A 23,593-nucleotide genomic window follows, 5' to 3' on the forward strand; every position below is an offset into this window, starting at 1 on the left:
CTGTCTCCCGCTAATTTCCAATAGGCAAAGACAACATTATCATTCACAACTAAAAAAAAAAATCACTGACATGTCTAGAACCCATGCCACCCGCATGGTAAACTAATGTGCTAACCTCTTAACTATATAGGCTCGTACTCTCGAGAAGTTAATAACTTATATATTTTACTTCTTAGCGGCGTAACAATCTACGCGAATCAGCCCTAGAATTAGATCTAGAATTATTTCAAATTAAATGTATTGTATCTAATATATAACGCTCAATTCTGTATGTAAAAATAAGTTTGTTTGTCGTTGACATACTTCTATGGACTTAAGTGTTAGATAATTCAAGTCTTTATGGTCTAAATTTATGAGTTAAAAAATTAATATTGAAAGTTTTGGGAAATAATTTTCATTTATCAAACTGAAAGTAATAATTTTCGGCATGTTCATTAAACACAATTTAAAAAAAAAAAATATCATCTTTTACAAAAATTCTAATTATGTCTTTATTTAGTCCTATAGCACTTACTTCCCTTTAATAAATTAGGAAAACACAATTACTTCCCTTTATAAAACCATTGCATTAGTGGAAAAGAATTTACTTTTTATTACTTTGTTTTGGTGTTGGGAAAAAAAATAATTACATAATTAGCGGGGATTGATCAAGTGCAAATGTTGTAGGTATTTTACGGGTAAGCTTGGAGTATTATAATTGTTCATTAAATTGAAACAGGCGCGTTCGTTTAAGTGAGTGCAAAAGACTATGAATAAGTTGGGGTACTATAGTCGTTTATTAAGCTAAAACAGGCGATTCCGCCCCGGACTAGACTGTGAGCACTTTGCGTTTATGTTCGCGTTAGTGTTTTCTTTGTGTTTAGGTTGGGTTTGCGTTAGTGGTTGCGGTTTGATTTGGTTCGTTTTTGTGCTTTCTTTTTTTCGTTTTTGTTTGTGTTTTTTTCTTTGGGTTTGTATTTGTGTTTTTGGTTGGTTTTGCGTTTGGATTTGGCTTGTTTTCGTTTGCTTTTTCGGTTTTTTTTGTGTTGTTATTGGTTGGTATTGGTGTTTGTGGTTGTGGTTGGGTTTGTTGTTAGGTTTTTGTTTTCGTTTGTATTTGTAACTGTGTTAGCGTTATGTTTGCGTTTTGTTGTTTTGGTTGGTTGTGGTTTGGGTGGGCAATGCCGGGTTTATGATGATTACTAAACACACAGGTGATGGTCTTTAACAGAAAGGTTTTTCACAGAAGCCAGAGCAGGGCCTGGCCGGGACGGCTAGTAATAAAATAAAAAGAAGTGTTAAAACATTGATAATAGTGTTGAAACGTAATTAAAATAGCAAACGGACATATTGATAAAGTTATAGCAGACAGAAAATTAGTACTAAATTATATTTTACTTTTTAGCGCAATTTCCATTCTGGAGAATTGCGTTTATTAACCCGTCATTTCTGGATGTATGAATGTATGAATGAATGGATGGATGGATGTGTGTCCGCAGCTTTAAGTCGTATCTCCTCCTCAACGAAGCAATATCGAGGACTAGTTCCAAAAGCAATTATGTTAAGCAAGTTACGAGGATGAACATAGGCCAAAAAAATTCCGGGTTTCTTTCATGGATTTCCCGGAAAAGCCAAAAAACCTCGAAAAAATGCAGTTTTTGGCCCATATCTCGACAACCAGACCATTTAGCGACTTGAAACATGTACCAATCGATTCCTGCCATAATTTAGAACAATATTGCCGAAGAAAGTTTTCAAAAATATCCTTTCGTTCGGTCACAAAAATTTTTTTGAGGTAATTAAAATTTGGACCGAATTAGTAGGCATTTTTATCCAACCACACCACACGCGTCATCACGTTCAATAGCTGCGCCATCACGTTCAATGGCTGCAACATCACGTTCGGTAGCTAGGCGCGCAATGGTTTTTAGTCATGTAACTCTATTGTAAATAAAACATGTAAAATACTGAATTTTTTTAAAAATAAAAAACGTTTTAATAACTAACCAATGGTTTTACTAACCCTGCTCTTGATCCACATCTTGCCTCAAGTTTTGACTGTTCTAAAACTCAATGAGTGTACCTATATGTTCTAAAACTCAATGAGTGTACCTATATGTTCTAAAACTCAATGAGTGTACCTATATCTTCTAAAACTCAATGAGTGTACCTATATGTTCTAAAACTCAATGAGTGTACCTATATGTTCTAAAACTCAATGAGTGTACCTATATATTCTAAAACTCAATGAGTGTACCTATATGTTCTAAAACTCAATGAGTGTACCTATATGTTCTAAAACTCAATGAGTGTACCTATATGTTCTAAAACTCAATGAGTGTACCTATTTGTTCTAAAACTCAATGAGTGTACCTATTTATATACTACTAAAACTCAAGTTTGTTTACATGTTTGAATATTTATTTGTTTGTTTGTCTGATTTGGTACTGTAAGGAAACTGCTCTATATGGGGGGCTGTAAAATAGTATGTAGGTAGAGAACAATTTGGGTTTTCAGACAGACTGTTAATCACAAATTTATTTAAAGACGTTAATTAATTTATTGATTTATTCATAGGTAGATTAACCACATTAATTTTAAAGTTTTAGAACAATGGCTTAACTTGATTGAATAGTGATGTTTGATAACTCATTTTTTCGTTTTTTTTTAATTTTTTTATTTCTTATTAGGGAGAATCTGCATTATGTGTAGAGCTGTAAAATAGGATTTTGGGTGGTAAATATTGTTCTTTCTTAAACACAGTGTTAATTACAAACTAATTTAAAGCCGTTAATTAATTTATTGATATATCCATTGGTAGATTAACCACATTAATTATAAAAGTTTAGAACAATGACTTTAGTAATAGTAAAAACATTTTTATTATAAAAATGCTTTCAATTATTTTTTCTTAAGGCCTAGATCTATATTTGAATGATAAGGTTGACTATCAGGACCTCGCGGGGCACAGGGCAGGTGAAGTAGAGTTCACCTGTTTCTAGGTTCTCAGCATATGAAGGGATAGTGTGGTCAGAGCCATGCTCGGCCGGAATCGTTTTTTTTATTTTAAATACAAACATGTCTGAGACTTGGCGGGGCACTGGGCAGGTGAAGTAGAGTTTAGTAGAGTTTTCAAAAAATAAAAAAACGTCTTTTTGAATGTGGGGTCTGGTTATTTTGGGGTGAAAAGTGCTGGCAGACGTGATGTCATTTATGGATGACCCCCCCGAAACCCAGTTATCTAACTAGATAACGGGTAGTCTAGTATGTTCTAAAACTCAATGAGTGTACCTATATGTTCTAAAACTCAATGAGTGTACCTATATGTTCTAAAACTCAATGAGTGTACCTATATGTTCTAAAACTCAATGAGTGTACCTATATGTTCTAAAACTCAATGAGTGTACCTATATGTTCTAAAACTCAATGAGTGTACCTATATGTTCTAAAACTCAATGAGTGTACCTATATGTTCTAAAACTCAATGAGTGTACCTATATGTTCTAAAACTCAATGAGTGTACCTATTTGTTCTAAAACTCAATGAGTGTACCTATATGTTCTAAAACTCAATGAGTGTACCTATATGTTCTAAAACTCAATGAGTGTACCTATCTATATATATAATTCTCTTCTGGGAGACGCTAGAAAACAAGCTGCAAGCGCATCCTTGCAGTCCCCTCTCTTTCTCTCTATCACTACCACCCCCACATGGCTTGGTGAGCTGTGGTCACACTTAAATGTTTACAAATCATAGAGACGGGTTTAGTGACGGCTATTAGGGGCAGATAATTTAGTTTGAAACGATTTTAAACTTACAGGAGGTAACTAAGAGGAGGCTGCTTTCACGGGGGAGGGGGGGTGGGGGGGAGGGTAGGGTCGGGGTTAGGGGAAAAGGGGGGTGGGGGGGTTAGTGTTTTAAAGCAAATATTTTCAGTGGCAGCGTTGGTACTGTCGAATTCACAAATTATGAATTACTGAATAGTAGAAGATAAAACAACTAAATAGCGGCATATGATACGCCGCGGGTAGGCTCGTATGTTCTAAAACTCAATGAGTGTACCTATATGTTCTAAACTAGCATGCCGGGCATATTCTAAACCTATCTCAAATTACATTTACAGTCAGGAGGAGAATTCATCCAAACACAAAGCTTATTCTTAATCTATCCTTAATCTACTAGAAAATATTCCTTGACCTATCCATAGATTAGGTCAATTAGCAATGGACCAGTAGGGACATAATACCATTTAGCAATACAACAACAGTTCTTACACTAGCAATGTAATATTGGGCTAACAGTAACATTGGAACAAATGGCTTGAGTAGTTCAATAATGGGGCTATTACACAAGATATGTAACCTTGGGTTAGACCCATAATGTTGAGGCTTACATATAAAGTACAGAAATATAATTTTGTTATGAGATATCAGCATAGAATTTTACTCTTTCATTTATAAATAGAAATGATGAAGCGGAGTTGGTCTAATGAAGAAAAAAAAACCACTTTCAAAACAGAATATTTAATTATCACCATCAAGACAATCCAATCATGTTATAAGTCATTGTACTCTCAGATCTCACAATGGTACATCAAGGTACAAAGTATAAATAAACATTTCATTACAGAAAAACAGAAATCACACATTACTGTCAGAATAAATAATCCATCATGTAAACTGACTTTCAACATGCACCAACACCAATCTATTCATTCACTGGATCAACACCAATCTATTCATTCACTGGATCAACACCAATCTATTCATTCACTGGATCAACACCAATCTATTCATTCACTAAATCAACACTTAATTCATTCATTCACTGCATCAACACCAATCTATTTATTCACTGGATCAACACCAATCTATTCATTCACTGGATCAACACCAATCTATTCATTCACTGGATCAACACCAATCTATTCAATCACTGGATCAACACCAATCTATTCATTCACTAAATCAACACTTAATTCATTCATTCACTGCATCAACACCAATCTATTTATTCACTGGATCAACACCAATCTATTCATTCACTGGATCAACACCAATCTATTCATTCACTGGATCAACACCAATCTATTCATTCATTCACTGGATCAACACCAATCTATTCATTAACTGGATCAACACCAATCTATTCATTCACTGGATCAACACCAATCTATTCATTCATTCACTGGATCAACACCAATCTATTCATTCACTGGATCAACACCAATCTATTCATTCACTAAATCAACACTTAATTCATTTATTCACTGCATCAACACCAATCTATTTATTCACTGGATCAACACCAATCTATTCATTCATTCACTGGATCAACACCAGTCTATTCATTCACTAAATCAACACTTAATTCATTCATTTACTGCATCAACACCAATCTATTTATTCACTGGATCAACACCAATCTATTCATTCACTGGATCAACACCAATCTATTCATTCATTCACTGGATCAACACCAATCTATTCATTCACTGGATCAACACCAATCTATTCATTCACTGGATCAACACCAATCGATTCATTCACTGGATCAACACCAATCTATTCATTCACTGGATCAACACCAATCTATTCATTCATTCACTGGATCAACACCAATCTATTCATTCACTGGATCAACACCAATCTATTCATTCACTGGATCAACACCAATCTATTCATTCACTGGATCAACACCAATCTATTCATTCACTGGATCAACACCAATCTATTCATTCATTCACTGGATCAACACCAATCTATTCATTCACTGGATCAACACCAATCTATTCATTCACTAAATCAACACTTAATTCATTCATTCACTGGATCAACACCAATCTATTTATTCACTGGATCAACACCAATCTATTCATTCACTGGATCAACACCAATCTATTCATTCACTGGATCAACACCAATCTATTCATTCACTGGATCAACACCAATCTATTCATTCACTGGATCAACACCAATCTATTCATTCACTGGATCAACACCAATCTATTCATTCATTCACTGGATCAACACCAATCTATTCATTCACTGGATCAACACCAATCTATTCATTCACTGGATCAACACCAATCTATTCATTCACTGGATCAACACCAATCTATTCATTCATTCACTGGATCAACACCAATCTATTCATTCATTCACTGGATCAACACCAATCTATTCATTCACTGGATCAACACCAATCTATTCATTCCTTCACTGGATCAACACCAATCTATTCATTCACTGGATCAACACCAATCTATTCATTCACTTGATCAACACCAATCTATTCATTCACTAAATCAACACTTAATTCATTCATTCACTGGATTAACACCAATCTATTCATTTATTCACTGGATCAACACCAATCTATTCATTCACTGGATCAACACCAATCTATTCATTCACTGGATCAACACCAATCTATTCATTCATTCACTGGATCAACACCAATCTATTCATTCACTGGATCAACACCAATCTATTTATTCACTGGATCAACACCAATCTATTCATTCACTGGATCAACACCAATCTATTCATTCACTAAATCAACACTTAATTCATTCATTCACTGGATCAACACCAATTTATTCATTTACTGGATCAACACCAATCTATTCATTCACTGGATCAACACCAATCTAATCATTCACTGGATCAACACCAATCTATTCATTCACTGGATCAACACCAATCTATTCATTCACTGGATCAACACCAATCTATTCATTCACTGGATCAACACCAATCTATTCATTCATTCACTGGATCAACACCAATTTATTCATTTACTGGACCAACCACATACTAGGCCATGTAGATAAAAGTGTTGATGTCCTCTTCATCCCTCCTCATGTACTTGTGTTCTATCAGCCACTCAATTTGTTCTTTGATCAGTTTCTTGGAAGGCAAAAACATGTTTTTTAAGATCTCCACCAGTTCAGTCTGTAGGGCTGCATTGGTGAGCTTTTTCCTCATCTTCATGATCTTTACAATGGCTTCCTACACAGACAACAAAACATCTTTACAATGGCTTCCTACACAGACAACAAAACATCTTTACAATGGCTTCCTACAGACAACAAAACATCTTTACAATGGCTTCCTACACAGACAACAAAACATCTTTACAATGGCTTCCTACACAGACAACAAAACATCTTTACAATAGCTTCCTACACAGACAACAAAACATCTTTACAATGGCTTCCTACAGACAACAAAACATCTTTACAATGGCTTCCTACAGACAACAAAACATCTTTACAATAGCTTCCTACACAGACAACAAAACATCTTTACAATGGCTTCCTACACAGACAACAAAACATCTTTACAATGGCTTCCTACACAGACAACAAAACATCTTTACAATAGCTTCCTACAGACAACAAAACATCTTTACAATAGCTTCCTACACAGACAACAAAACATCTTTACAATAGCTTCCTACAGACAACAAAACATCTTTACAATGGCTTCCTACAGACAACAAAACATCTTTACAATAGCTTCCTACACAGACAACAAAACATCTTTACAATAGCTTCCTACAGACAACAAAACATCTTTACAATAGTTTCCTACACAGACAACAAAACATCTTTACAATAGCTTCCTACAGACAACAAAACATCTTTACAATAGCTTCCTACACAGACAACAAAACATCTTTACAATAGCTTCCTACAGACAACAAAACATCTTTACAATAGTTTCCTACACAGACAACAAAACATCTTTACAATGGCTTCCTACACAGACAACAAAACATCTTTACAATAGCTTCCTACAGACAACAAAACATCTTTACAATAGCTTCCTACACAGACAACAAAACATCTTTACAATAGCTTCCTACAGACAACAAAACATCTTTACAATAGTTTCCTACACAGACAACAAAACATCTTTACAATGGCTTCCTACACAGACAACAAAACATCTTTACAATAGCTTCCTACAGACAACAAAACATCTTTACAATGGCTTCCTACACAGACAACAAAACATCTTTACAATAGCTTCCTACACAGACAACAAAACATCTTTACAATAGCTTCCTACACAGACAACAAAACATCTTTACAATGGCTTCCTACAGACAATAAAACATCTTTACAATGGCTTCCTACAGACAATAAAACATCTTTACAATAGCTTCCTACACAGACAACAAAACATCTTTACAATAGCTTCCTACACAGACAACAAAACATCTTTACAATGGCTTCCTACAGACAATAAAACATCTTTACAATAGCTTCCTACACAGACAACAAAACATCTTTACAATAGCTTCCTACACAGACAACAAAACATCTTTACAATAGCTTCCTACAGACAACAAAACATCTTTACAATGGCTTCCTACAGACAATAAAACATCTTTACAATAGCTTCCTACACAGACAACAAAACATCTTTACAATGGCTTCCTACAGACAATAAAACATCTTTACAATAGCTTCCTACACAGACAACAAAACATCTTTACAATAGCTTCCTACAGACAACAAAACATCTTTACAATGGCTTCCTACACAGACAACAAAACATCTTTACAATGGCTTCCTACAGACAACAAAACATCTTTACAACAGCTTCCTACAGACAACAAAACATCTTTACAATGGCTTCCTACAGACAACAAAACATCTTTACAATGGCTTCCTACACAGACAACAAAACATCTTTACAATAGCTTCCTACAGACAACAAAACATCTTTACAATAGCTTCCTACACAGACAACAAAACATCTTTACAATAGCTTCCTACAGACAACAAAACATCTTTACAATAGCTTCCTACACAGACAACAAAACATCTTTACAATAGCTTCCTACAGACAACAAAACATCTTTACAATAGCTTCCTACACAGACAACAAAACATCTTTACAATAGCTTCCTACACAGACAACAAAACATCTTTACAATGGCTTCCTACACAGACAACAAAACATCTTTACAATAGCTTCCTACAGACAACAAAACATCTTTACAATAGTTTCCTACACAGACAACAAAACATCTTTACAATGGCTTCCTACACAGACAACAAAACATCTTGACAATAGCTTCCTACAGACAACAAAACATCTTTACAATGGCTTCCTACACAGACAACAAAACATCTTTACAATAGCTTCCTACACAGACAACAAAACATCTTTACAATAGCTTCCTACACAGACAACAAAACATCTTTACAATGGCTTCCTACAGACAATAAAACATCTTTACAATGGCTTCCTACAGACAATAAAACATCTTTACAATAGCTTCCTACACAGACAACAAAACATCTTTACAATAGCTTCCTACACAGACAACAAAACATCTTTACAATGGCTTCCTACAGACAATAAAACATCTTTACAATAGCTTCCTACACAGACAACAAAACATCTTTACAATAGCTTCCTACACAGACAACAAAACATCTTTACAATAGCTTCCTACAGACAACAAAACATCTTTACAATGGCTTCCTACAGACAATAAAACATCTTTACAATAGCTTCCTACACAGACAACAAAACATCTTTACAATGGCTTCCTACAGACAATAAAACATCTTTACAATAGCTTCCTACACAGACAACAAAACATCTTTACAATAGCTTCCTACAGACAACAAAACATCTTTACAATGGCTTCCTACACAGACAACAAAACATCTTTACAATGGCTTCCTACAGACAACAAAACATCTTTACAATGGCTTCCTACAGACAACAAAACATCTTTACAATGGCTTCCTACACAGACAACAAAACATCTTTACAATGGCTTCCTACACAGACAACAAAACATCTTTACAATAGCTTCCTACACAGACAACAAAACATCTTTACAATGGCTTCCTACAGACAATAAAACATCTTTACAATGGCTTCCTACAGACAATAAAACATCTTTACAATAGCTTCCTACACAGACAACAAAACATCTTTACAATAGCTTCCTACACAGACAACAAAACATCTTTACAATGGCTTCCTACAGACAATAAAACATCTTTACAATAGCTTCCTACACAGACAACAAAACATCTTTACAATAGCTTCCTACACAGACAACAAAACATCTTTACAATAGCTTCCTACAGACAACAAAACATCTTTACAATGGCTTCCTACAGACAATAAAACATCTTTACAATAGCTTCCTACACAGACAACAAAACATCTTTACAATGGCTTCCTACAGACAATAAAACATCTTTACAATAGCTTCCTACACAGACAACAAAACATCTTTACAATAGCTTCCTACAGACAACAAAACATCTTTACAATGGCTTCCTACACAGACAACAAAACATCTTTACAATGGCTTCCTACAGACAACAAAACATCTTTACAATGGCTTCCTACACAGACAACAAAACATTTGGGGAGGGGGATTTTTCTGGTGAAAATCTGTACACAGGTGAAGACATCTGACCCACCTGTACACGCAAGATTCTCAACTGCATGATACCTTCGTTGTCTTCTTCTCGACTTTTTTCTGTTGTTAGTTGAAGGCGGCCAATTAAATTTGTTTTTCCTCTTTTCTGTATTTTGCCGGATTTCCTTTCAAATCAAATCAAAAGCTTGTATTAACAAAACACAACTAGCTACAACTAGCAGCAACATATCACAAACATGTATGATTGAATATGGAGACAGTAGACTTACAACATATCACACACATGTATGATTGAATGTGGAGACAGTAGACTTACAACATATCACACACATGTATGATTGAATGTAGAGACAGTAGACTTACAACATATCACACACATGTATGATTGAATATGGAGACAGTAGACTTACAACATATCACAAACATGCATGATTGAATGTGGGGTGAGACAGTAGACTTACAACATATCACACACATAGATGATTGAATGTGGGGTGATACAGTAGACTTACAACATATCACACACATGTATGATTGAATGTGGGGTGAGACAATAGACTTACAACATATCACATACATGTATGATTGAATGTGGAGACAGTAGACTTACAACATATCACAAACATGCATGATTGAATGTGGGGTGAGACAGTAGACTTACAACATATCACACACATAGATGATTGAATGTGGGGTGAGACAGTAGACTTACAACATATCACACACATGTATGATTGAATGTGGGGTGAGACAATAGACTTACAACATATCACATACATGTATGATTGAATGTGGAGACAGTAGACTTACAACATATCACACACATGTATGATTGAATGTGGGGTGAGACAATAGACTTACAACATATCACATACATGTATGATTGAATGTGGAGACAGTAGACTTACAACATATCACACACATGTATGATTGAATGTGGGGTGAGACAATAGACTTACAACATATCACACACATGTATGATTGAATGTGGAGACAGTAGACTTACAACATATGACACACATGTATGATTGAATGTGGAGACAGTAGACTTACAACATATCACACACATGTATGATTGAATGTGGAGACAGTAGACTTACAACATATCACACACATGTATGATTGAATGTGGAGACAGTAGACTTACAACATATCACACACATGTATGATTGAATGTGGAGACAGTAGACTTACAACATATCACACACATGTATGATTGAATGTGGGGTGAGACAGTAGACTTACAACATATCACACACATGTATGATTGAATGTGGAAGACTTACATGTGGGCATACTGTTGATTGATCCAGAACTCTGTGTTGTCGCTGAAGTCTCTCAGGGTCTTGATCTCGTGAGAGCTCAGCAAAATTTTATTTTTTGATGCCATCAGGGACTGAAAAAATAAAGTTTTCTTTTGACCACTTAGTTTATCATTATGTATGGTGTGGTCTGACACCACCTGTATGGTGTGGTCTGACATCACCTGCATGGTGTGGTCTGACACCACCTGCATGGTGTTGTCCCATGACACCACCTGCATGGTGTTGTCCCATGACACCACCTGCATGGTGTGGTCCCATGACACCACCTGCATGGTGTTGTCCCATGACACCACCTGTATGGTGTGGTCCCATGACACCACCTGTATGGTGTGGTCCCATGACACCACCTGTATGGTGTGGTCCCATGACACCACCTGTATGGTGTGGTCCCATGACACTACCTGTATGGTGTGGTCCCATGACACCAACTGTATGGTGTGGTCCCATGACACTACCTGTATGGTGTTGTCCCATGACACCACCTGTATGGTGTGGTCCCATGACACTACCTGTATGGTGTGGTCCCATGACACCACCTGCATGGTGTGGTCCCATGACACCACCTGCATGGTGTGGTCCCATGACACTACCTGCATGGTGTGGTCCCATGACACCACCTGCATGGTGTGGTCCCATGACACCACCTGCATGGTGTGGTCTGACACCACCTGCATGGTGTGGTCCCATGACACCACCTGCATGGTGTGGTCCCATGACACCACCTGCATGGTGTGGTCTGACACCACCTGCATGGTGTGGTCCCATGACACCACCTGCATGGTGTTGTCCCATGACACCACCTGCATGGTGTGGTCCCATGACACCACCTGCATGGTGTGGTCCCATGACACTACCTGTATGGTGTTGTCCCATGACACCACCTGTATGGTGTGGTCCCATGACACCACCTGTATGGTGTGGTCCCATGACACTACCTGCATGGTGTGGTCCCATGACACTACCTGTATGGTGTGGTCCCATGACACTACCTGTATGGTGTGGTCCCATGACACCACCTGCATGGTGTGGTCTGACACCACCTGCATGGTGTGGTCCCATGACACCACCTGCATGGTGTGGTCCCATGACACCACCTGTATGGTGTGGTCCCATGACACCACCTGCATGGTGTGGTCCCATGACACCACCTGTATGGTGTGGTCTCATGACACCACCTGCATGGTGTGGTCCCATGACACCACCTGCATGGTGTGGTCCCATGACACCACCTGCATGGTGTGGTCCCATGACACCACCTGCATGGTGTGGTCCCATGATACCACCTGTATGGCCAAAAAATTAGCCACATATAAAATGTGGTCTGAAAAGACAAAATTATGAAGAGAGCAAATGTTGACAAACATAGAATGTGGTAAGGACTCACCATGAGTGTTTTCCTTAATTCATTATCTGGCAGCTCTGTGGCCAACTTTAAACTTTCATAAGACAAGCGTTCACGTGGCCTTTGATTCCATGCAAATAAAACAGCCATTTGAAAGGTTGTTACCTCCAGCTCATAGCGGCCCACGTCATTAGAGAAAGTTATCTGGTGGACAGTCAGCTTTTAGATTGGCCAGACATTCATACGCTCACCACCCTATTAGACAACTCACCACCCCATTAGACAACTCACCACCCCATTAGACAACTCACCACCCCATTAGACAACTCACCACCCCATTAGACAACTCACCACCCCATTAGACAACTCACCACCCCATTAGACAACTCACCACCCCATTAGACAACAACTCACCACCCCATTAGACAACTCACCACCCCATTAGACAACTCACCACCCCATTAGACAACAACTCACCACCCCATTAGACAACTCACCACCCCATTAAACAACAACTCACCACCCCATTAGACAACAACTCACCACCCTATTAGACAACTCACCACCCCATTAGACAACTCACCACCCCATTAGACAACTCACCACCCCATTAGACAACAACTCACCACCCCATTAGACAACAACTCACCACCCCATTAGACAACTCACCACCCCATTAGACAACAACTCACCACCCCATTAGACAACTCACCACCCCATTAGACAACAACTCACCACCCCATTAGACAACAACTCACCACCCCATTAGACAACAACTCACCACCCCATTAGACAACTCACCACCCCATTAGACAACTCACCACCCCATTAAACAACAACTCACCACCCCATTAGACAACTCACCACCCCATTAAACAACAACTCACCACCCCATTAGACAACTCACCACCACATTAGACAACTCACCACCCCATTAGACAACAACTCACCACCCCATTAGACAACAACTCACCACCCCATTAGACAACTCACCACCCCATTAAACAACAACTCACCACCCTATTAGACAACTCACCACCCCATTAGACAACTCACCACCCCATTAGACAACAACTCACCACCCCATTAGACAACTCACCACCCCATTAGACAACTCACCACCCCATTAGACAACAACTCACCACCCCATTAGACAACTCACCACCCCATTAGACAACTCACCACCCCATTAGACAACTCACCACCCCATTAGACAACAACTCACCACCCCATTAGACAACTCACCACCCCATTAGACAACTCACCACCCCATTAGACAACAACTCACCACCCCATTAGACAACTCACCACCCCATTAAACAACAACTCACCACCCCATTAGACAACTCACCACCCCATTAGACAACTCACCACCCCATTAGACAACTCACCACCCCATTAGACAACTCACCACCCCATTAAACAACAACTCACCACCCCATTAGACAACAACTCACCACCCCATTAGACAACTCACCACCCCATTAGACAACAACTCACCACCCCATTAGACAACTCACCACCCCATTAGACAACTCACCACCCCATTAAACAACAACTCACCACCCCATTAGACAACTCACCACCCCATTAGACAACAACTCACCACCCCATTAGACAACAATTCACCACCCCATTAGACAACAACTCACCACCCCATTAGACAACAATTCACCACCCCATTAGACAACTCACCACCCCATTAGACAACTCACCACCCCATTAGACAACAACTCACCACCCCATTAGACAACAACTCACCACCCCATTAGACAACAACTCACCACCCCATTAGACAACAATTCACCACCCCATTAGACAACCTACCACCCCATTAGACAACTCACCACCCCATTAGACAACTCACCACCCCATTAGACAACAACTCACCACCCCATTAGACAACTCACCACCACATTAGACAACTCACCACCCCATTAGACAACTCACCACCCCATTAGACAACAACTCACCACCCCATTAGACAACTCACCACCCCATTAGACAACAACTCACCACCCCATTAGACAACTCACCACCCCATTAGACAACTCACCACCCCATTAGACAACTCACCACCCCATTAGACAACTCACCACCCCATTAGACAACTCACCACTACATTAGACAACAACTCACCACCCCATTAGACAACTCACCACCACATTAGACAACTCACCACCCCATTAGACAACAACTCACCACCCCATTAGACAACAACTCACCACCCCATTAGACAACAACTCACCACCCCATTAGACAACAACTCACCACCCCATTAGACAACTCACCACCCCATTAGACAACAACTCACCACCCCATTAGACAACAACTCACCACCCCATTAGACAACTCACCACCCCATTAGACAACTCACCACCCCATTAGACAACTCACCACCCCATTAGACAACAACTCACCACCCCATTAGACAACTCACCACCCCATTAGACAACTCACCACCCCATTAGACAACTCACCACCCCATTAGACAACTCACCACCCCATTAGACAACTCACCACCCCATTAGACAACTCACCACCCCATTAGACAACAACTCACCACCCCATTAGACAACTCACCACCCCATTAGACAACAACTCACCACCCCATTAGACAACTCACCACCCCATTAAACAACAACTCACCACCACATTAGACAACAACTCACCACCCCATTAGACAACAACTCACCACCCCATTAGACAACTCACCACCCCATTAAACAACAACTCACCACCCCATTAGACAACTCACCACCCCATTAGACAACAACTCACCACCCCATTAGACAACTCACCACCCCATTAGACAACAACTCACCACCCCATTAGACAACTCACCACCCCATTAAACAACAACTCACCACCCCATTAGACAACTCACCACCCCATTAGACAACTCACCACCCCATTAGACAACTCACCACCCCATTAGACAACAACTCACCACCCCATTAGACAACAACTCACCACCCCATTAGACAACAACTCACCACCCCATTAGACAACAACTCACCACCCCATTAGACAACAACTCACCACCCCATTAGACAACAACTCACCACCCCATTAGACAACAACTCACCACCCCATTAGACAACTCACCACCCCATTAGACAACTCACCACCCCATTAGACAACAACTCACCACCCCATTAGACAACAACTCACCACCCCATTAGACAACAACTCACCACCCCATTAGACAACTCACCACCCCATTAGACAACTCACCACCCCATTAGACAACTCACCACCCCATTAGACAACAACTCACCACCCCATTAGACAACAACTCACCACCCCATTAGACAACAACTCACCACCCCATTAGACAACAACTCACCACCCCATTAGACAACAACTCACCACCCCATTAGACAACAACTCACCACCCCATTAGACAACAACTCACCACCCCATTAGACAACAACTCACCACCCCATTAGACAACTCACCACCCTATTAGACAACAACTCACCACCCCATTAGACAACAACTCACCACCCCATTAGACATAGCGTGATGCCACTGAAGTTTTCTGCCACTATGTTTGTGCTTGTAGAATTCTTCAACCTAGTTATAAAAATAAAAGTTGGGATTTGTGTCAGGGTCTCAATCAGATAATAACAGCAATGGTTTAATATAAGGGTTAATTTACTTTAGACTATGGCCAAGACTGACCAGCTGAACCAATGGCCAAGACTGACCAGCTGAACCAATGGCCAAGACTGACCAGCTGAACCAATGGCCAAGACTGACCAGCTGAACCAATGGCCAAGACTGACCAGCTGAACCAATGGCCAAGACTGACCAGCTGAACCAATGGCCAAGACTGACCAGCTGAACCAATGGCCAGGACTGACCAGCTGAACCAATGGCCAAGACTGACCAGCTGAACCAATGGCCAGGACTGACCAGCTGAACCAATGGCCAAGACTGACCAGCTGAACCAATGGCCAAGACTGACCAGCTGAACCAATGGCCAGGACTGACCAGCTGAACCAATGGCCAAGACTGACCAGCTGAACCAATGGCCAAGACTGACCAGCTGAACCAATGGCCAAGACTGACCAGCTGAACCAATGGCCAAGACTGACCAGCTGAACCAATGGCCAAGACCGACCTGGGGGATGTAGTCTTCCAACTCTAAGGGAAGTGAGACTGGCATTCTCTCACTGGACCTGGCCCAGGCTCCAGCATTTAAAATTTTTATGTTGATTGCATCTGTTAACAAATTAAATTTTGAATTGCATGGTTTGACAAATTAAAATTTGGATGTTGATTGCATCTGTTAACAAATTAAATTTTGAATTGCATGGTTTGACAAATTAAAATCTGGATGTTGATTGCATCTGTTAACAAATTAAATTTTGAATTGCATGGTTTGACAAATTAAAATTTGGATGTTGATTGCATCTGTTAACAAATTAAAATTTGGATGTTGATTGCATCTGTTAACAAATTAAAATATGAATTGCATGGTTTGACAAATTAAAATTTGGATGTTGATTGCATCTGTTAACAAATTAAATTTTGAATTGCATGGTTTGACAAATTAAAATTTTGATGTTGATTGCATCTGTTAACAAATTAAAATTTGGATGTTGATTGCATCTGTTAACAAATTAAAATATGAATTGCATGGTTTGACAAATTAAAATTTGGATGTTGATTGCATCTGTTAACAAATTAAATTTTGAATTGCATGGTTTGACAAATTAAAATTTGGATGTTGATTGCATCTGTTGACAAATTAAATTTTGAATTGCATGGTTTGACAAATTAAAATTTGGATGTTGATTGCATCTGTTGACAAATTAAATTTTGATGTTGATTGCATCTGTTAACAAATTAAAATTTGAATTGCATGGTTTGACAAATTAAAATTTGGATGTTGATTGCATGGTTTGACAAATTAAAATTTAGATGTTGATTGCATCTGTTAACAAATTAAATTTTGAATTACATGGTTTGACAAATTAAAATTTGGATGTTGATTGCATCTGTTAACAAATTAAAATTTGAATTGCATGGTTTGACAAATTAAAATTTGGATGTTGATTGCATCTGTTAACAAATTAAAATTTGAATTGCATGGTTTGACAAATTAAAATTTGGATGTTGATTGCATCTGTTAACAAATTAAAATTTGAATTGCATGGTTTGACAAATTAAAATTTGGACGTTGATTGCATCTGTTGACAAATAAAAAAGCTTGACATGGTTCTGTAAAAGATGGAGATGTCATGTCCTAATTGTCCCCTTGTGTGGATGTGATGTTATGTGAGTGTACCTGCAATGCCTTCATTGTTGTTTCTATGGGCTTCTTTAAACTCATAGTTCAGGTCTTCAGACACCTTGATGTCCTGGAACATTCTCTGGAGTTTGTTGACAAAGTCAGCCGGCATACCAACATCCTAGACATTGAATCAGAACTTTTGATCAGTTTAATAACTTTTACAATCTCTCTAACCTGACAATTTCAGTCCTTTTTTTTAAAACAGAAATTATGTTACGTCTTGACAACAACAACAAACCCAAGTCTTGACCACAACAACAAACCCAAGTCTTGACCACAACAACAAACCCAAATCTTGACCACAACAACAAACCCAAGTCTTGACCACAACAACAAACCCAAGTCTTGACCACAACAACAAACCCAAGTCTTGACCACAACAACAAACCCAAGTCTTGACCACAACAACAAACCCAAGTCTTGACCACAACAGCAAACCCAAGTCTTGACCACAAACCCCAAGTCTTGACCACAACAACAAACCCAAGTCTTGACCACAACTACAAACCCAAGTCTTGACCACAACAACAAACCCAAGTCTTGACCACAACAACAAACCCAAGTCTTGACCACAACAACAAACCCAAGTCTTGACCACAACCACAAACCCAAGTCTTGACCACAACAACAAACCCAAGTCTTGACCACAACAACAAACCCAAGTCTTGACCACAACAACAAACCCAAGTCTTGACCACAACAACAAACCCAAGTCTTGACCACAAACCCCAAGTCTTGACCACAACAACAAACCCAAGTCTTGACCACAACAACAAACCCAAGTCTTGACCACAACAACAAACCCAAGTCTTGACCACAACAACAAACCCAAGTCTTGACCACAACGACAAACCCAAGTCTTGACCACAACAACAAACCCAAGTCTTGACCACAAACCCAAGTCTTGACCACAACAACAAACCCAAGTCTTGACCACAACAACAAACCCAAGTCTTGACCACAAACCCAAGTCTTGACCACAAACCCAAGTCTTGACCACAACAACAAACCCAAGTCTTGACCACAACAACAAACCCAAGTCTTGACCACAACAACAAACCCAAGTCTTGACCACAACAACAAACCCAAGTCTTGACCACAACAACAAACCCAAGTCTTGACCACAACAACAAACCCAAGTCTTGACCACAAACCCAAGTCTTGACCACAACAACAAACCCAAGTCTTGACCACAACAACAAACCCAAGTCTTGACCACAAACCCAAGTCTTGACCACAACAACAAACCCAAGTCTTGACCACAAACCCAAGTCTTGACCACAACAACAAACCCAAGTCTTGACCACAACAACAAACCCAAGTCTTGACCACAAACCCAAGTCTTGACCACAACAACAAACCCAAGTCTTGACCACAACAACAAACCCAAGTCTTGACCACAACAACAAACCCAAGTCTTGACCACAACAACAAACCCAAGTCTTGACCACAACAACAAACCCAAGTCTTGACCACAACAACAAACCCAAGTCTTGACCACAACAACAAACCCAAGTCTTGACCACAACAACAAACCCACGTCTTGACCACAAACCCAAGTCTTGACCACAACAACAAACCCAAGTCTTGACCACAACCACAAACCCAAGTCTTGACCACAACAACAAACCCAAGTCTTGACCACAACAACAAACCCAAGTCTTGACCACAACAACAAACCCAAGTCTTGACCACAACAACAAACCCAAGTCTTGACCACAACCACAAACCCAAGTCTTGACCACAACAACAAACCCAAGTCTTGACCACAAACCCAAGTCTTGACCACAACAACAAACCCAAGTCTTGACCACAACAACAAACCCAAGTCTTGACCACAACAACAAACCCAAGTCTTGACCACAACAACAAACCCAAGTCTTGACCACAACAACAAACCCAAGTCTTGACCACAACAACAAACCCAAGTCTTGACCACAACAACAAACCCAAGTCTTGACCACAACAACAAACCCAAGTCTTGACCACAAACCCACGTCTTGACCACAACAACAAACCCAAGTCTTGACCACAAACCCCAAGTCTTGACCACAACAACAAACCCAAGTCTTGACCACAACAACAAACCCAAGTCTTGACCACAACAACAAACCCACGTCTTGACCACAACAACAAACCCAAGTCTTGACCACAACAACAAACCCAAGTCTTGACCACAACAACAAACCCAAGTCTTGACCACAAACCCAAGTCTTGACCACAACAACAAACCCAAGTCTTGACCACAACAACAAACCCAAGTCTTGACCACAAACCCAAGTCTTGACCACAACAACAAACCCAAGTCTTGACCACAAACCCAAGTCTTGACCACAACAACAAACCCAAGTCTTGACCACAACAACAAACCCAAGTCTTGACCACAAACCCAAGTCTTGACCACAACAACAAACCCAAGTCTTGACCACAACAACAAACCCAAGTCTTGACCACAACAACAAACCCAAGTCTTGACCACAACAACAAACCCAAGTCTTGACCACAACAACAAACCCAAGTCTTGACCACAACAACAAACCCAAGTCTTGACCACAACAACAAACCCAAGTCTTGACCACAACAACAAACCCAAGTCTTGACCACAAACCCCAAGTCTTGACCACAACAACAAACCCAAGTCTTGACCACAACAACAAACCCAAGTCTTGACCACAACAACAAACCCAAGTCTTGACCACAAACCCCAAGTCTTGACCACAACAACAAACCCAAGTCTTGACCACAACAACAAACCCAAGTCTTGACCACAACAACAAACCCAAGTCTTGACCACAACAACAAACCCAAGTCTTGACCACAAACCCAAGTCTTGACCACAACAACAAACCCAAGTCTTGACCACAACAACAAACCCAAGTCTTGACCACAACGACAAACCCAAGTCTTGACCACAACGACAAACCCAAGTCTTGACCACAACAACAAACCCAAGTCTTGACCACAAACCCCAAGTCTTGACCACAACAACAAACCCAAGTCTTGACCACAACAACAAACCCAAGTCTTGACCACAACAACAAACCCAAGTCTTGACCACAAACCCCAAGTCTTGACCACAACAACAAACCCAAGTCTTGACCACAACAACAAACCCAAGTCTTGACCACAACAACAAACCCAAGTCTTGACCACAACCACAAACCCAAGTCTTGACCACAACAACAAACCCAAGTCTTGACCACAACAACAAACCCAAGTCTTGACCACAACAACAAACCCAAGTCTTGACCACAAACCCAAGTCTTGACCACAACAACAAACCCAAGTCTTGACCACAAACCCAAGTCTTGACCACAACAACAAACCCAAGTCTTGACCACAACAACAAACCCAAGTCTTGACCACAACAACAAACCCAAGTCTTGACCACAAACCCCAAGTCTTGACCACAACAACAAACCCAAGTCTTGACCACAAACCCAAGTCTTGACCACAACAACAAACCCAAGTCTTGACCACAACAACAAACCCAAGTCTTGACCACAAACCCCAAGTCTTGACCACAACAACAAACCCAAGTCTTGACCACAAACCCAAGTCTTGACCACAACAACAAACCCAAGTCTTGACCACAACAACAAACCCAAGTCTTGACCACAACAACAAACCCAAGTCTTGACCACAACAACAAACCCAAGTCTTGACCACAACCACAAACCCAAGTCTTGACCACAACAACAAACCCAAGTCTTGACCACAACAACAAACCCAAGTCTTGACCACAACAACAAACCCAAGTCTTGACCACAAACCCAAGTCTTGACCACAACAACAAACCCAAGTCTTGACCACAAACCCAAGTCTTGACCACAACAACAAACCCAAGTCTTGACCACAACAACAAACCCAAGTCTTGACCACAACAACAAACCCACGTCTTGACCACAAACCCAAGTCTTGACCACAACAACAAACCCAAGTCTTGACCACAACCACAAACCCAAGTCTTGACCACAACAACAAACCCAAGTCTTGACCACAACAACAAACCCAAGTCTTGACCACAACAACAAACCCAAGTCTTGACCACAACAACAAACCCAAGTCTTGACCACAACAACAAACCCAAGTCTTGACCACAACAACAAACCCAAGTCTTGACCACAACAACAAACCCAAGTCTTGACCACAACAACAAACCCAAGTCTTGACCACAAACCCACGTCTTGACCACAACAACAAACCCAAGTCTTGACCACAAACCCCAAGTCTTGACCACAACAACAAACCCAAGTCTTGACCACAACAACAAACCCAAGTCTTGACCACAACAACAAACCCACGTCTTGACCACAAACCCAAGTCTTGACCACAACAACAAACCCAAGTCTTGACCACAACCACAAACCCAAGTCTTGACCACAACAACAAACCCAAGTCTTGACCACAACAACAAACCCAAGTCTTGACCACAACAACAAACCCAAGTCTTGACCACAACAACAAACCCAAGTCTTGACCACAACCACAAACCCAAGTCTTGACCACAACAACAAACCCAAGTCTTGACCACAAACCCAAGTCTTGACCACAACAACAAACCCAAGTCTTGACCACAACAACAAACCCAAGTCTTGACCACAACAACAAACCCAAGTCTTGACCACAACCACAAACCCAAGTCTTGACCACAACAACAAACCCAAGTCTTGACCACAAACCCCAGTCTTGACCACAACAACAAACCCAAGTCTTGAACACAACAACAAACCCAAGTCTTGACCACAACAACAAACCCAAGTCTTGACCACAAACCCAAGTCTTGACCACAAACCCAAGTCTTGACCACAACAACAAACCCAAGTCTTGACCACAACAACAAACCCAAGTCTTGACCACAAACCCAAGTCTTGACCACAACAACAAACCCAAGTCTTGACCACAAACCCAAGTCTTGACCACAACAACAAACCCAAGTCTTGACCACAAACCCAAGTCTTGACCACAAACCCAAGTCTTGACCACAACAACAAACCCAAGTCTTGAACAAAACAACAAACCCAAGTCTTGACCACAACAACAAACCCAAAATCTTGACCACAACAACAAACCCAAGTCTTGACCACAACAACAAACCCAAGTCTTGAACACAACAACAAACCCAAGTCTTGACCACAACAACAAACCCAAGTCTTGACCACAACAACAAACCCAAGTCTTGACCACAACAACAAACCCAAGTCTTGACCACAA

The 23,593-nt window shown here is 40.1% G+C and overlaps 1 protein-coding gene across 1 annotated transcript in view; it reads right to left on the reverse strand.

Moving 5' to 3' along the window:
• Positions 1-6,644: 6,644 nt before the first annotated feature.
• LOC131934902 (cullin-5) overlaps positions 6,645-23,593 on the reverse strand; it is a 53,257-nt gene continuing 36,308 nt past the window's right edge. Inside the window, exons 13-19 of the mRNA XM_059291160.1 lie at positions 18,374-18,497; positions 17,204-17,304; positions 16,582-16,653; positions 13,117-13,278; positions 11,694-11,803; positions 10,448-10,571; positions 6,645-6,992 (exon numbers count right to left, since the gene is read on the reverse strand). Coding sequence (XP_059147143.1) covers positions 6,798-6,992; positions 10,448-10,571; positions 11,694-11,803; positions 13,117-13,278; positions 16,582-16,653; positions 17,204-17,304; positions 18,374-18,497 — 888 coding nt within the window. The 3' untranslated portion in view covers positions 6,645-6,797. The remainder of the gene's footprint in view (positions 6,993-10,447; positions 10,572-11,693; positions 11,804-13,116; positions 13,279-16,581; positions 16,654-17,203; positions 17,305-18,373; positions 18,498-23,593) is intronic.

Source organism: Physella acuta, unplaced genomic scaffold (genome assembly GCF_028476545.2).
Source record: "Physella acuta isolate Inbredline_101_S28 unplaced genomic scaffold, ASM2847654v3 ptg000120l, whole genome shotgun sequence".
NCBI classification, from domain to species: domain Eukaryota; kingdom Metazoa; phylum Mollusca; class Gastropoda; family Physidae; genus Physella; species Physella acuta.